This window comes from Toxorhynchites rutilus, chromosome 3, assembly GCF_029784135.1.
Source record: "Toxorhynchites rutilus septentrionalis strain SRP chromosome 3, ASM2978413v1, whole genome shotgun sequence".
NCBI classification, from domain to species: Eukaryota; Metazoa; Arthropoda; class Insecta; order Diptera; family Culicidae; genus Toxorhynchites; species Toxorhynchites rutilus.
In genome coordinates, this window is record NC_073746.1 from 239593793 (window position 1) to 239609357 (window position 15565).

Genomic DNA, 15565 nt, shown 5'->3' on the forward strand with positions numbered 1-15565 from the left:
GTGTAAACGGGTGAGAATAAATATGATACACTTATTCGAGGTATATATAACTTGAATAAGTTCAGCATATGTAAACGCTTGTGAATTTCTCACTGGTGAGAAATCACTAAAGTTGGATGCAGTTCTACTTCAGGTGAATAAATTCACCGAAAATATGAATAAACTCATTATAGAAGTTCACGCTAGTGTAAACGGTTGATGCGATTTCTATAAATCTCATCATATTTCTTCACATGAATATATCCCTAGTCTAAACCCACCCTATGAAATGACAAGTGTCTACAGGGGACATCGGAAAATTTTCAAAAAATTGCTTCTAACTTGAAAAATCAAGGGGGTGTCTGTTTTACCCACAGTGTCGGGTTTCCCTGATTTCCCCTAATGCTTATCGATCTTGACTCGGAGGGCTGAAAACTGGTTTGGAAAATGGGCATGTCCCTTGCGCGGAAGAGGTATCTGAATTCGTTATATGAGTTCGAATTATAACCAACGATACGATTTTGGGGGTGTTAACTTTTAGGTGCTATAAACTACCCGAAAACGTAGAGGTAAAAACATCGGATTTGCATGTTTTTATCGGACTATTTTTTAACCTCGGCAAGATGTTTTGCCGTAACAGAACGAACGCATTTCCGGGAGCCTGTCAGTCAACAACAACTTGTTAAAACCTCACGCGCATGTGGGTGGGAATTTACGCATGATCATATCGTTTTAACTACGTGAGTGGAATTTGATTTATCCACCGTAGAGCTGGGGGAGGAGTAGGACAAATGATTGTATGAAAATAAGAGGGAGAAGGACAGAGAGAGAGAGAGTACGCAAAATTGTGAAAATGTTTCAGATATAATCCATCGAACGGATACAGAATGTACAACTCGAACTGAATGATCGGGATTGCGACAGTAATCGACCTGTGAACCCATTTAGCATATTAGAGGGTGTTTGCTCATTCAAGCAAGGGAATTCACTCTTACGTACGTACGTAGGGGTTTCACGAAAAACAACAGGAAAAAAATTAACACACGACGGAATTACGCTTGGCGTCATCAATGCAGAATGTTTACATGAATCTTTTTTCCTAACGTGACGGCCATGATAGGCAGGTTCGGTTCGTCAAATGTGAAAGATTAAAAGCCCTTCGCAATCCGAGTTCTTGATCAAGTTCCCATTCTGTGTCAGAAACAAGCACACTCCCTAAGGACTATCTCCAGATCGTGAACCTTTCCCGTGTCATGATGATCCTCATTTTGTTCTCGATCATTATAGTGTTAAGTCTAGTGCAATATGTTCGGTTCCAGAGAAAAATGTTGTTCGCAAAAGATCTGCTGACAGTGCAACCATGTTATCCAGTGGTCGGAAATGGACTTTTGTTCCTCGGGAAGAGTGGTGAAGAACGGTTCTACAATCTGGCTGGTGTGCTAAACAACCCCGCCAAATTATTTAAAATGTGGCTAGGCGTGTATCCCGTTATATGTACAAGTGATCCTAGCATGGCTCAAAAAATCCTCACAAATCCAAACTGTATGCAGAAACCATTTATTTACAATTTCTTCAAATTAGATTATGGACTTTTTGGGGCACACTGTGAGTTAGCATAAAATATCACAATGAAAAAGGACAAATGTAATTGAATTTGCTCGTAACCGACAGACAACGTATGGAAGAAGCAACGGAAACACCTGAACCCGACATTCAATCAGAAAATTTTGAACGGATTTGTGCCAATCTTCGACAGATGTGCACAAAATCTGGTCCAAACACTTGCTGCTCTTCCGGAGGGCGAATCGATAAATATTACGGATTATGTGAATCGGTGTACACTGGAGATGGTCTGTGCAACCACTATCGGTGCTGATTGCAATAAAAATCCGGGCGTGAATAAACTTATGACATTGATTATAGGGTGATCTAGAACGTTAGTGGTATGGAGTGATCCACCTGAACTAACGCAGGGCGTTTTTTTTCAGAATATTTAATCTGGCATCAGCGCGAATTCTCAACATGCACTTGTATTGGGAAAGGATCTACCAACTGACAAAGGAGTATAGAGAAGAACAGCTAATGCGAACAGAAGCTTACAACTACGCTAACCAGGTGGGTTACTAAAACACCAAACGTATCATTATGATTAATAATTATATCGCGAACGAATTGGAATGCATCTTCAAACTATTAGACCCAATTCTTTATTCGTGTTAATTTTTTTTCTATATTTCAATGCTAGAATGGAGATATTAACCACAAAAAAGTTTCCCCAGATTATGTCTTCGCCATTTTGTTAACACTAAATCCAATCCGCTCGACAGTAAGCAAAAATTGTAGAAATCACATCTCCAAAAATTATCATTTCACATAGAAATGATCCACAAATTATACTATGTCGTAGCTTTCGTTGTGCGGTAACAGAAAATTCGAACCGGATCGGTTGTGTGGTGGTGGCGCCAATTGCTGTGGAACAAAGTTTCATCTTTAGTTTTGCACCGAATAACACAACTCTCTCGGCTGGAAAATATCCTTTTAGCTTTAAACAATACTTGAATTTACAAAAATTGAATCGAAGAGTTTAATGTTCCGAATTGGCCTTTTTCAAGACTAAAATATAAACTATAATAACTAGTTCAGAATGAATAAAACGCGATGCCATCTATGCGTCGAAATTCTCTATTGCTCCCAACTCCTCTCAAACGAGTATAAATGTAAAAGGAATACACGGCGAATTTCTTTGCAAAAAATATTTCGGGCAGAAATTAAGTATACCTTTTGGTAGAATTTGTAATTTTTGGGTACTCTCGGCCTATTCTTTTGCGTAGCGGTGGAAGAGCGGAACATTTTTTTTTTCAATTGGGAAAAGTACAAAAAGGTACTTGAGTGAAATATTATTTCTTAAGTAAAAAGTAGTGTTCTAATTTTATTTCATTTTAATTAGTTTTTACAGTAACTGCAGTCATAAAGCTAGTTTATTTAAGAGTTTCACTATTTTTTTTTGTTTTTGTTTTTTTTTGTTGTTTTTTTGAAGAACAAAGGTATATTTGAATTGTTTCTAACCCTCCCTAACACAATTATCCATTAAGTGTTTCCGTTGAACAGATCGCCAGTTCAACAACATATCCGGGATTTGGGATCTCCCATTTAACCGGAATAATCTGAGCTGAGAATTCGGGTGTGGGTCATCGAGGATCGTCCAACCGGCACTTGGCATGCCACGGTTTACATATACAATATTGAGGAACAACAAAATTTTCGGCAAAAATCGACATTACAGACTAAAAACGACCAAGTCCCAAAGTGTCGATATTTGACAAAAAAAAATCGAGATGACAGTAGATCTCGACGTTCCGTGCAAATTGAAGACATTTGGCATCAACATTTTTTTTTCAAAAACCCCAATTTCCTTCACTCTCCCCTTGGGTGATTTTTCGGTTTTCAAAAAACTCAAAGCTGATATATTGCATAGGGTAGTTTATCGTGGGAATCAAAATTTTTACTCAAGTTCCCTTTGAAAAGTCGAAGGTCACTTTTTCCCATACATCCAGTAGCACTCTAACCATTATTTACCTTCAACAAAGCGCAATATTAATAATTCTTGCGTGTTATTTAATCATACACACACTCTTTCTACCAAACGGTATGAAAATTTTCTTCAAACTTGTTTCAGCGCGTCAGTGAAAGTTCTACACTATGCTTACTTTGTGCATAGACTGAGAATGCATCCAGAGGCAAAAAAAAAAGAAGAAGAAGAAGCTCAGATTAGTCACTGTGAGCAAAATATTTTCATGTTTCATAAATCAGTTTTAAATAGTTCGAGATGTAAAACCACACATTGAATTAACGATAATTCAGCGCTTCAACTCGCCCCGGTCTGCGGGGCAATTTGACAGCGCATATGAAAACTAAACATTTTGAAAATTGAAAAACAAAATTCCGGATCATCCAGTGTGAATCTCTATTTTTTTTATCCCATTCATTTATTTAAGGCTCATTAGCATTTTAGCTGTAACAGAGCCGAATTTTAATCGTGTACATGTCACATGGTTATCATATCTATAATTAGCACATTACACAGTTGCCATTCGCCAGTATTCCTTCTATACCATTACATATGGTACATTCACACAGTAGCCATTTAGGCGTAAGAGTATTCTTTCTGTTCTTACATTATCCAGTTGGACCACCGGACAGCGGAGACAGTTGATTGATCATTGTTGAGTTATTTATAGAACAGCAGCCCGATGTGTCTTGCAGAGCAGAGCAGTTGTATGGATGAATCGATTTTATTTCGACCGTGGATCGATCTCCACGCTGATGATTGTTGCGTGGACGTAGCTATTCTGTAACAACACAAAGATGGTCAATGAGGGCCCTGAGTTTTGAACTCACGATCGATCGCTTACTAAGCGAACGCGCAACCAATGTGGCTACGGAGACCCCCATTAATCTCTATTTTTATCGAAAGTCATCTGTCATACCTTGTATATGCTGACAGATTGAAACGAGTAGTGAATGAATAAATTGAACACTTTTGTTATTGTCTGCAATATAACGAGGACAGTGAGTTTTAACCTGAAAAAAGTCAATTTACACTTCAATAAAATCATATTCGTTACTCATGAAAATTTGTTGATCTCCTAAGTCACTGGTTGCGATGGTACTTGACTTCTTCGATTCAAGCAAATGCCAAACACAGTCCGAGAAACAGGCTGATCTGGCTGAAACATAGTGTGTGTTCTTCTATGAGGTGCTAAACATAACTTCGAATGGCGCCAATAGTTTCATCTCTCTGTTTTTGTACGGACTTTTCAAACGACCCTCGTATATTTCGAATGAAATGATTGTCATACCACTTCGTCCAGCCCTTTAAGAGGTATTACCCCATATCGTACCAAGTGTTCAGAAAATCGAATAGCAACTTCATAATTTTTCATAGCTTTGCAATACAACCATATGGCAATTCCTTCCTGCCTTGTTTGTATTATAGGGGCTTTAAACTTTTTAGTTCATTTGCCTCTACCCATATGGTAATTTTTTGCCATCAAATGATAGCTTAGATTATAAGCTACCACTTACCATCAATTTCATTCTATTTTGTATAACTTTATTGAGCAATAAAGTAATAAAAATATTGGTGTAATTTGGCTTTTCTATAGAAAAAATATTTTTACAGCTCAGTACGATATGAATTAACACTCAAAACTAGTGATGAAATGGACAGTGGCTTGGCCGGATACCGGATATCGGATATCGAATATCCGGGCAGCTTCGAGGCCGGATAGCCGGATATCCAGCGGCCGGATATTCGGCTCCTTATTTGCAAAATTGAGAGAAACGGTATGTGACATGGTTCAAATAAAATGTTAAGTGTGAGAAAGAAATAAATACATTTTTTGAATAAAATTTTTGAACAAATATTTAATTTTTCGTTTAGAGTAAGTATCCAATCTAGCTTTGCGAAGTGGCGATATCGCAACCAATGAGATTATACCGAGGTGCGATTATTGCTGATTGAAAAAAAATCCTATTAATAATGTATCATGTTTTCTACAAGGAATTTAGAACAGTAATGGTTTTATACTATTATAAATATATTTCTGTGAGGTTATTGAGATAATTCGGACACTGGCCGAGTAAGAGTAAGAGTTACATGCAATCAGCAATCAATTATTGAGATTGAGAACAAACTTAAAACTGCCTTCAGAAATGGTAGTCTGAGAATGGGTACACTCACTTCATTACAAATCGAAATTGTTATGATCGGTGCAAATGCACTAATTTGAAGACTCGACAACTGTAAGGCTTGGGCGTTGGACTTTTATATATAAGAGGTAATGCCACATGTTCCTGCATCAAAAAAGTATTTGGATAAGGACGGGACTGCACAAGGAACACCGAACTTTTTTCGCATGAGAACTTCTTTAAACGCTGGAGAGGTCGTTTGAACTACTCAGAAGAAGATCACAATTATCTGATTGCAACCTTTTTAGACCCGAGGTTCAGGTCAGACCATTTTGGTGTTCTCGGAATGTGAGCAGACAGACGAAAAATCATTTAAATCAAAATAATCTTACAAAAATATCTTGAGGCGAATCTTCTGAGAATACGAAACGAAATGTTAAACGAAACGAAACAAAAGCGATGGAGCTGAGTAAAACTTTGATGATATAAGTTGATAATAATTCAATTTCAATAACATTTTGACATGTTCGTAATCACATATTATTTTTACTCACGTGTGAATGATGTTTACATGCTACTGTGTTATAATTTATCTTATGTTAATAAGAATTTTTTTTTCAACTATCCGGTATCTGACCGGATAATGAGTCACTGTCCGGTAGCCGGTAGCCGGATAGTTACTGGATATCCGTTTCATTTCTTCTCATAACGTTACACCCCAAACGTATTTTAAACTCACTCAGGGGTGCTCAAAGTGATCCAAGGGGTCGGTTTTTCAGAGGTCGACTGAACGAAAAGAGATTTTGGTGGTTGACATGGTCTAAAAATCGACCCATTTTGATTAACACAAGTTCTTATTAGAAACTTTCAAGGTACTGTATAAATTGTGTTACGTGAACCAACTCGTTATAAGAATGATTAATATTTTAGAAGAATGTACAGGGTTTTCCAACTTTAAATACCGAAAGTAAATTGAAATAAAACACACTTAGAATTCCAATTTCGATGAAACTTTTATTTCAAATTAAAGTTTGGTTTATGCCATTATGTGTGAAATACAACATCTTTCAAATGTCCACCTAGGGCTTCCTCGTACACCTTGATCCGGAAATTTCGTTCGCAATATGGCCATGTTCGGTCGTGTTGTGTGGCACGTGGCGCCGTCCTGCTGAAACCACATGTCATCCGTATCCATTTCATCAACAAAAAAAAATCGGTTAACATGCGGCCATAGCGCTCACCATTCACAGTTACCGTCTCGCCGTCCTCATTTTCAAAGAAATACGGCCCGATGACTCCACCAGACCATAATGCGCACCAAACACTGACTTTTGGCCGATGCAATGGCCTCTCAACAATCACGTGTGGATTTTCTGAGCCTCATATACGGAAATTTTGGGTGTTCACATAGCCAAAGAGCTCGAAATGTGCCTCATCGCTGAAGAAAATTTGATGCGAAATTCAGCATTTTGCTGCTGTTGTTCGTTCACCCAATCGACGTATGCCCGACGCATTCCATGGTCACCACGCTCTAATTTTTGTACCAGTTGGAATTTATATGGATGTAGGTGCAAGTCCAAATGCAAAATTCGCCACAATGATGTGTTTGACAAGCCCAATTGCTGAGCACGCCGTGGAATCGAAACATTCGGGTCATCCTCCACACTGGCAGCAACAGCAGCAATATTTTCGGCCGAACGCACATTACGATGATGCACAGGTTTCACAATATCCAGTTTGTTCGAATTTACGCACTACATTAGCGATTGTGTGCTCTGTAGGCCGTCCATGACGACCAAAATCCGTCCGTAATGCTCGAAAAACATTTGCCGGTTTTTCATTATTTTTATAGTATAATTACAAAATTATATAGTATAAAAAAAATTAACACGTTGTGCGATGCTAAAATGATTCATATTGTAAAATGGCAGACATTCAACTAACGATATGACGCTTTGGTTGACAGCTATGTCAAACGATTGTCAGCGCAGGGCTGTATACTTTCGGAAGCCCGAAATGGAAAACCCTGTATTATTGTTATGTCTATTTATTGATGAGAAAATGATGTCAACTTTACTCACTTGAGCAATGTCAATTGGTAAGAATTTTGCATGAATGAGGCAATTTTGTCAAAGAGTTTTGGCTATAGGGGTCGATGGTATCACTAATATCTAGGAAACGGGTCTCTTGCCCAAGAAAGTTTGAGAGTTCCTGCCCTAGATTAATGACGGAATGGGTGTAATAACTAATAACTGCTACATGTTTCATTATTTTTTTAGTACTATAACTAAGTACTAAGTACTTTTTAGTACTATTATGTACTATAACATCATCTGTATTATTATTATTACGATTAATCACAATAAAACCATTCAATTTAAATGCTTTTCTTACTTTTTTTTATTTTGTAGTTTTTAGTACATTATCTCTATCATTAGTATTTTCCTCTACAATGAAAACATTCAACTATTTTTTTTTAAATTTTATTTCTTACTTCATTTATGATGTACTGTATTCTATTAGTCAATCCGTTCATTTGATATTAACATTAAGGGTGTTGCGAAAACTACATAGTCGACCATTTTGTTGCGGTGACCTTTTTGGATTTATGTTGACTTTAATGTAGTGTGTTATCCAAGTCAAGCCTATTCAATTGATACACATATTCCAATCAGCTTTTTATCTGAAAAAAATATGAGATCAGTCATTAGTGGCGGCCAAACCAGATTTTTGAAATTATGGAATACGCATAATTATAATGACAACAAAATTATAGGTGTGTACTTTATTTAATAACAAACAATATTTTATTTGATACTCATATACGAGAGTTGCATAGAAAAGTAAATGGCCATTTTGTAACTGCGGCCATCTTGGATTTGAATTATTCATTAATAATTGTGTTCTATTAGTCTAGCCTCTTTATTTAATTCCCTTATTAATTGGGCTTTGAGAAAATATGTAATCCGTCATTTTATTGCGACCATCTTTGATTTTCAAGATCATGAAATACATACACAGCCATACAAACATACACATAATTACAAACAGGTCAAGCTGAACAAAGCCGTTTAGTAATAATAGGAAGTGGGTTATATCTGTGGTATATTTGAATATATGAATATTTGGGGGATTTCGAAAACGAGAGCGTTACGTTGAAGGCACAATATTCAGCAAAATAAGCAATCAGTAGAGTAGAGCGATCTGTCATCAAAACGTTATCTGATCGAAGCTGAATTATTGATAGTCCTTTCTTTATTCAGGTGAAGTCTATAGATTTGAAAACTGCTATAATACCAAGCACTATTAACTATTGTCATTCTTAGTGCAAACGATTATTTGTATTAACTGCTCTGAGCATTGAACAGGAATAACATAGAGTCATTAGAGAGGAACTCAAACATTTTTCCTTCTGGTAATGACCACCAAGATTGTGAGTTTAATGATAATCTGAAGAATTTTTGTAAGCTAATGAATTGAAATTTGTAACTAAAAGCACATCAATAAAACGTTTGTGCAAAACGGACTTGGTTTCACAACGAAATGTATTTTTCAATTCCAAGGGAACTGGCGGATTATTTTTCAGCAACGATAACATCTTTCCAGATTATCCTCGATACTCGCAGCCCACCAGTGGTTAATGCGAACTCGGTAACCACCTGTTTATTGCAATTGATTGAAAAATCACAAAACCAAATGTATTTGGTCACAGTGTTATATGGTTGGAAAACATTCAAATAAACTCATTCGCTTGAATGTTTTTTTTTCAATTCCCTGGGGAACTGGCAGATTATTTTTCAGCAACGTTAACATCTTTCCGGAATCTTTTCGACGCTGGATGGCAACCAAACGAAAATAGTTCCGTGCGTGTATGTGTGTGTGTGGTGGCTGCTCCGATGTCTCAAGCGGAACCGTTTGTGGCATCACTCTCCTCCTGATGGATTCCCTTCTAGCCTAAGGTGGACAAACAGACTCTTGGTGATACCGTTCATCAGCGCTTTCATGATAAACGAAGTTAGCTTCACCAGAACAGCGACAACATGCTCCAATCGTTGTTCAATTATAACTGAGTGGATTTCCGAGCGGCGCTCGCTTATATACCGATAGCCTGTATTGAAAGCAATTTTAAGGCTATTGAAACGAGTTTTTGGATGAAAAATTAAGTATATAACGCGAAGAAATTTTATCTTTCGAATGAAGTGTTTATCATACCACTTTGATTTTAGAAATGTTTAGAAATGAAAGACGTTGACCTACGTCAAAACCGTTTGAAAATATATACGCGTATTCTGAAGCTTGCCACTCCAGAATGCATTCATGGCGTGTTATCCGGCAAAGAAATCTCAACTAAGAAGTACTAATAAAATGACGCAAGTAATATCGACGTTGAGAATGCAAAAGTTCCACTGGAACGTTAGGGCCATTCGAGAGATTGAACTCCACACAACGTTCCGAATATTTTAAATTTTCGATTTGCTCTACTGAATTCTGTTGATCACGTGTTTGTCTCTGTAGTTACAGTTTTGAAGGATTGGTGAAAGAACCTGGGGTATCGATGTCGAGGAAAATGACAATTTTTTCGGCCATCTATACAATTCATTTATGGTTCACCTACATGGTTCAATTCGCTGTTAGATTGTTTCAAATTATAGTGCATTACCGTATTACCAGACATCCTACCAATTGTAGTCAACTTAACAGGAGCCGTTGTATTTGGTTTCGCCCATAGATTCTTCAGGATGCCGTTAACTGTCGAAGTAAACAAGCGAATCGTGCCGAGAGTGATGAAACTGATGACGATGGATACCGACGGCCGCAAATCTTTATCGATCAATTGTTGGAACTCCAAGAAGCCAATAAACTAGAAGACATTGAAGTTATACACAATGTGTATACCGTTATTGTCGGAGTAAGTTTTTTTTTGGGTAAACGTAGTAGCGAAGCAAATAATTTCTTCTAACATGAAAGGGCTCGGATACGTCAGGTACGGAACTGGGCTATGCTGCACTCGTGCTCGCGTCGTATCCCCAAATCCAGGAGAAAGTGTACAAGGAAATTGTAGAGGTATTTCCATTGGAGGACCCAGTCAACTTCACACAGGAAACGTTGAAACAGTTAGAGTACACCGAAATGTTCCTCAAAGAATGTCTTCGATTGTACCCCATTGGTCCACACCTCATGCGTGAAGGAATTGCAGAATTTGAATTGGACGGGATGAAGGTTCCAAAAGGTATGTTCTATTTAGTAAGCATATACAATATGCATCGGAATAAAGAAGTTTGGGGACCGAACGCGGACAAGTTTGATCCAGAAAATTTCACCCCGGAGCGAAGCAGTGGTCGTCATCCATTCGCGTTTCTCCCGTTCAGTGGAGGAAACCGGAATTGCATCGGTATATTTACGAAACAGAATCAATGAAACAGTTTAAAAGTGATTACAATATTTTATGCAGGTAGTCGATATGCAATGATCAGTATGAAGATTATTCTGGTACATTTGTTGAGGAACTTTTCACTGTCATCTAACATGAAGCTGGAAGATTTGCGATTTGAGTTTGACGCCCTGCTGAGGACAACCAAAGAACCTCAAATTATTCTCGAACAACGAAAATTCTCACCACTCTTCGTAAGCTAGATACAAGTGTCACATGTTGCTTTCTCTTCATTGATATCAATAAAAAAAACATGTCTGTACTGTAAATGATGTTCTTCTTCAATGTTTCTTCAATCGTTCCTAGATGAACTTCGTCGTCTCAATATAGTATTACTTTGATCAGGGAATAAATGTAGCGTCTTTTGTGCTTGACAAAATTATTGGGAGCGATATATCCATGCATTAACGATCAGTTTCGTAACATTGAAACGTGTTGCACAGATCTGACCAACATGTTTTATCGGGTCATTGACATTTATTTCCATAATGTCAATGTGTGATTGTCATAACATATGTCTATGCAGCCATTCCGTGTGAAACCGATATAGTGGTTTTTAGATTTCTATGAAAAGTTGTAGTTTTGTTCTTTATTGCAAACTATTAGAACCGTATTTTTCATTATTTCGTTAGGGTGACCATTTCCATTTTAGGGTGGTCCAAACAATCATTTTTTCAACGTTTTCCCAAAAATGACATTTTTCAAAAACTTTTTTTTCCGACTATAGTTTAACTTTGGAAAATCATATCTAAAAAACGAAAAAAATAGCATCGATGATATCGAGATATGCTATATAAAAAATCCTCAGCTTTCCAGGAAAAAAATAAAAATATAGTGCCCTCTAGTCCAAAGCCATGAAAACTATAAAAAACGACTGCATTCAATAATTGCGAAAACAAAATCCATTGTTTTTGTGGGCTCAATATTTTTTTTAATGAAAGGCTAGCTCATTAGCTTCAATTTGACATGTGATCATCTGGATCGGATCAGTGGTTCAAAAGTTATGAAAAGTTATTTTTGGGAGAAAGTGGAAATAATTGATTTTTCGGCCACCCTAAAATGGAGATAGGCATCCCAATAAAAAATTGAAAAAATACGTTTGTGATATTTTGCGATATAGAACAAAATTACCACATTTGGGGAAAATCTGAGAACCACTATATCGGAATTTCCAAAAATAAAGGAAAACACACCCATAACTATTCAAAACACCAGTAGTTAGCATACAAATCCGAAAAGAAAAGAACATATGATATTGATGTCCAAACACTCACAATGCTATATAATCGTGCAATATGTAATTGCTTCTCAATCAATCCACCAATTCACAAGACACATTCAACGCACTTGTTTTTCGATCTGTTTGTATTATAGTTCTTTATTTAACGTGAAAAGCGTTAAAGTTGCATCTCAGCAATGAAAAAGTATCACACATGATAATACGAATAGTAGTATTTTCGTGCTAAGTACTTAAGGAATGAAATGTTTCTCGAGAACTAAATATGCTCACAAATGACATTGTCCTGTCCTGCATACAGCGTGGATGCATGACTGGATAATTTTCATGACATTATTATTATTTCTTCTGAGTTGCTGTAATGAACCCATTTTTATCACCCGTCACGATGCGACGAATGAACCTCTTCCTTTTGACGTAGAACTACGTCTTTCATTAAGGGTCAGGTCAAATCAGGAAACAGGTCACGTTTTTATGAAATAAAGTTAACGTTAATAACTATTTTCGCCGCGAACGGATTTTGGCGATTTACATACTAAACGAATTGGAAATTCCCTAAGACTTGTTTATTATGCTATACATTTAAATCCCCTGGTTTGTAAATGGTTAAAATTCATGATACTTTAAGAGTTTCCATTTTCCCACACATTTGTTCTGTCCATTTGTGTGCTTTCCCGAACAGAGCTGTCAATAACGAGCAACTTATCGACGACCAACGAAGGGGAAATCGTAGGATTTAAAGTCTCCGTGAACAAAGGAAAAGTAGAAGAATAGAGGGGAATACTTGCCTAGAGTATAAACAGTGGATCTCGCTGAGGCAAATATATTTAGAGGCGAATGAACTTCAAAGTTTAAAGCCTCTTAAAAACAAAGAAAGAAAGAAAGGCAAATATTCATTCTGCATCGGACTGTTGAGCAATCCAGTTCACTTCGCTTTCGCTGCGCTTCGATCTAAGATTGGACCCCACCAGTGGTCGTTTGGTTTTTCTGTTCGTTTTTCGCGTTATTCCTATCGTGTGTTTTTCTTTCCGCATCATGAATTGGACGCTTCGCGTAATGTGTGATGAGCAAGAAGAAGAGGAAGGCAGACTCGAGCCCTGCAAAAAACGAACGCATTGCCAGGGGCAATAAAATTTCGAGGCAAGCGTCATTTAATGATGCACGCGATGTTGGTGCAGTGAAAAGTGCTCGCACTGAACCGAGCCTTCGCGAGTGTGACACCGCATCGAACAACAGCGAAGTAGGCGATTTCGGCGCGTCGGTCGAAAACGTAAACGCCGTTACCCAGGCAGCAACCAAAATCAAGCTCCCCCCGCTGGTGGTGAAGGCAATCGCTCTTGACATACTCATCAGCGAATTCGCATCGATGGGTGTTACAGCAGAGTACAAGCTGTGTGGCATTATTCAGTCTTTTTCCAAGCAATTAACATTGTTTGTTTTTCGTCATCATAAGGGATTCGTTGGTGCCTTTGAGAATGCATCAATGCAATAAACTGACGTTATGGTGAAGCAGGCGTTAAGGTTGTGCGCCAAAAAAATATTTGGGGGATAGCAAGCACATTGAATGTCTTACTGGAATGTTATTAGTTATTTGGGTTCGCGTGCCAGTCGCAAAACTGCCTTCAACTAGGATTGCATTTGCGCTAGTATTGATCATAATGAAGCATTCCTACTATTGTCGAGGTTGTTAATATCAACAAAAAGAGTTTATTTCGCTTGTTTAGTCACCAAGAAAGTAAATGTCGTTCTGGGATTTTGTATGTGATTAGGTTTCGCTTGCCAGTAGCAAAACTTCCTCCACTAAAGATGACAGCTGCGCTTCTCTCGAGCATGAGAAAGCAATGCAACTTTTTTCGAGGCCAGTAATATTAACAGAAGCGTTTCTTTTGAGAATAGCGCAAAATGATGAGAACTGTTTATATTCCTAGTAGTTTCAAGCCACCAATGTATGGCTCTGTATGCATGCATGCGAACGCTTGTTTGGCGCTTAGTTTACGTTGTACGAACGATGCCCAGAGGTACGATTCCTTTGAGGTAATACTTAATAACATGTAGATTGATATTTGATACTTGCAAGTGTTGTTATTGTTGATGTTTCCATGCTGTGTCAAAGATATATTGATGTAGTTGGTCTGACATTTAAAAAAGACGGGTGGGTAATGTCGGGGACATAACCGGAGTGACGTAGGACTATACAAAGGGGACAGCTTTTGTTAAATATATATTTTAAATATATTGTTTCATTTTCATCTCCTGTTGTCCTGTTGTCTTGATGTCCACCGAACCGAATGTGTTCTGTTCCGAATGCGGGTTTTCTTATCGTCGCGAGCAGCTTTACCAGCTAACTCGATCACTTCGGCGGCCGAAACTATATAACGCCGGCTAGGTGGACTGGTGAACTGGTACTAACGCGCTCGGCCTAGCTACCCTTGCGGGGTACTCCAGATCAACACGGTTCGAGCGGGATTTCGCCTTTCCCTTCACTTTTCCTCCTTTACTATGTCCAGACATGGCTGCTTGGGTTGGTTTGTTGATGTGTTGTGATGCGAACCGATGTGGTGTACGGTTTGAATGAGAATGATCGTTACGGCAGCGGAGCGGGGATTTTTAAGCTGACTGGCTGGCTCGAGAATTACGCATGTGTGAGACTGCGACCAATGTTTCGTTCATTTTTTTCTTTTTCCTTTCCAATCGTGCTTCATTCTATTTCGCTGCTGCTCTGGCTGCCCGTTTTGGTCGGTACGATTTGAGTAGCACAAAATGGACCAATCAAAAATGGGCACATAGTGCATTTTGACAATGCTTGATATTTCACAATTATTCAATTATTTATCTCAAGAAAAATGAAATGTTATACGTTATGATAGATGCGTAAATATATTTCCTATCAATTGATGCAAAAACCTTTGCGATCTATTGAGAAATGCTCGAGTTATAAGCGTTCCAAATCTTGCATTTTTTCCTACTTGTTCAGTACCTAGAATTCCATTTCACCCCCTATGTCTTCCGGTTAGACGTAGTCCTACGTCAAAAACGCGACTGGTGGTTTTCTTTCTGGGGAAAGCGCTAAAGCCATTCTGCTGTTCTACACCTGCGAGTTGAGCTCTCTCTTCAGTCACCCAGAGCGATTCGGTCGAGTTTCTTGCGGGGTCCAAATTCAACTCTCGGTGCGCTAATGAAATAAGCGGGTAACAATAATAATGCATTCGGGTTCGATTCAGGACTAC

General features: G+C 38.0%; 1 protein-coding gene and 1 non-coding gene across 2 annotated transcripts; both read left to right on the top strand.

Moving 5' to 3' along the window:
- Nucleotides 1–956: 956 nt before the first annotated feature.
- LOC129776682 (cytochrome P450 4c21-like) lies at nucleotides 957–11343 on the top strand. Its single transcript, XM_055782475.1, has 6 exons — nucleotides 957–1584; nucleotides 1651–1903; nucleotides 1968–2094; nucleotides 10400–10579; nucleotides 10639–11062; nucleotides 11123–11343. The coding sequence occupies exons 1-6, from the start codon at nucleotides 1233–1235 to the stop codon at nucleotides 11302–11304; spliced, it is 1518 nt and encodes a 505-aa protein (XP_055638450.1). The 5' UTR covers nucleotides 957–1232; the 3' UTR covers nucleotides 11305–11343.
- On the top strand, nucleotides 5439–5576 carry LOC129780711 (U4 spliceosomal RNA). The gene has a single exon (XR_008744008.1). It is a non-coding gene; the product is annotated as a U4 spliceosomal RNA (small nuclear RNA).
- Nucleotides 11344–15565: the final 4222 nt, after the last annotated feature.

Excerpts from the sequence above, each read along its gene's own strand:
- LOC129776682 (XM_055782475.1), top strand. The coding sequence starts at position 1,233 with ATGATGATCCTCATTTTGTTCTCGATCATTATAGTGTTAAGTCTAGTG. Across the intron at positions 2,095-10,399 it reads CTTACAACTACGCTAACCAG|ATTCTTCAGGATGCCGTTAA; the intron begins GTGGGTTACTAA and ends TTTCGCCCATAG. Across the intron at positions 10,580-10,638 it reads TGTATACCGTTATTGTCGGA|GGCTCGGATACGTCAGGTAC; the intron begins GTAAGTTTTTTT and ends CTAACATGAAAG.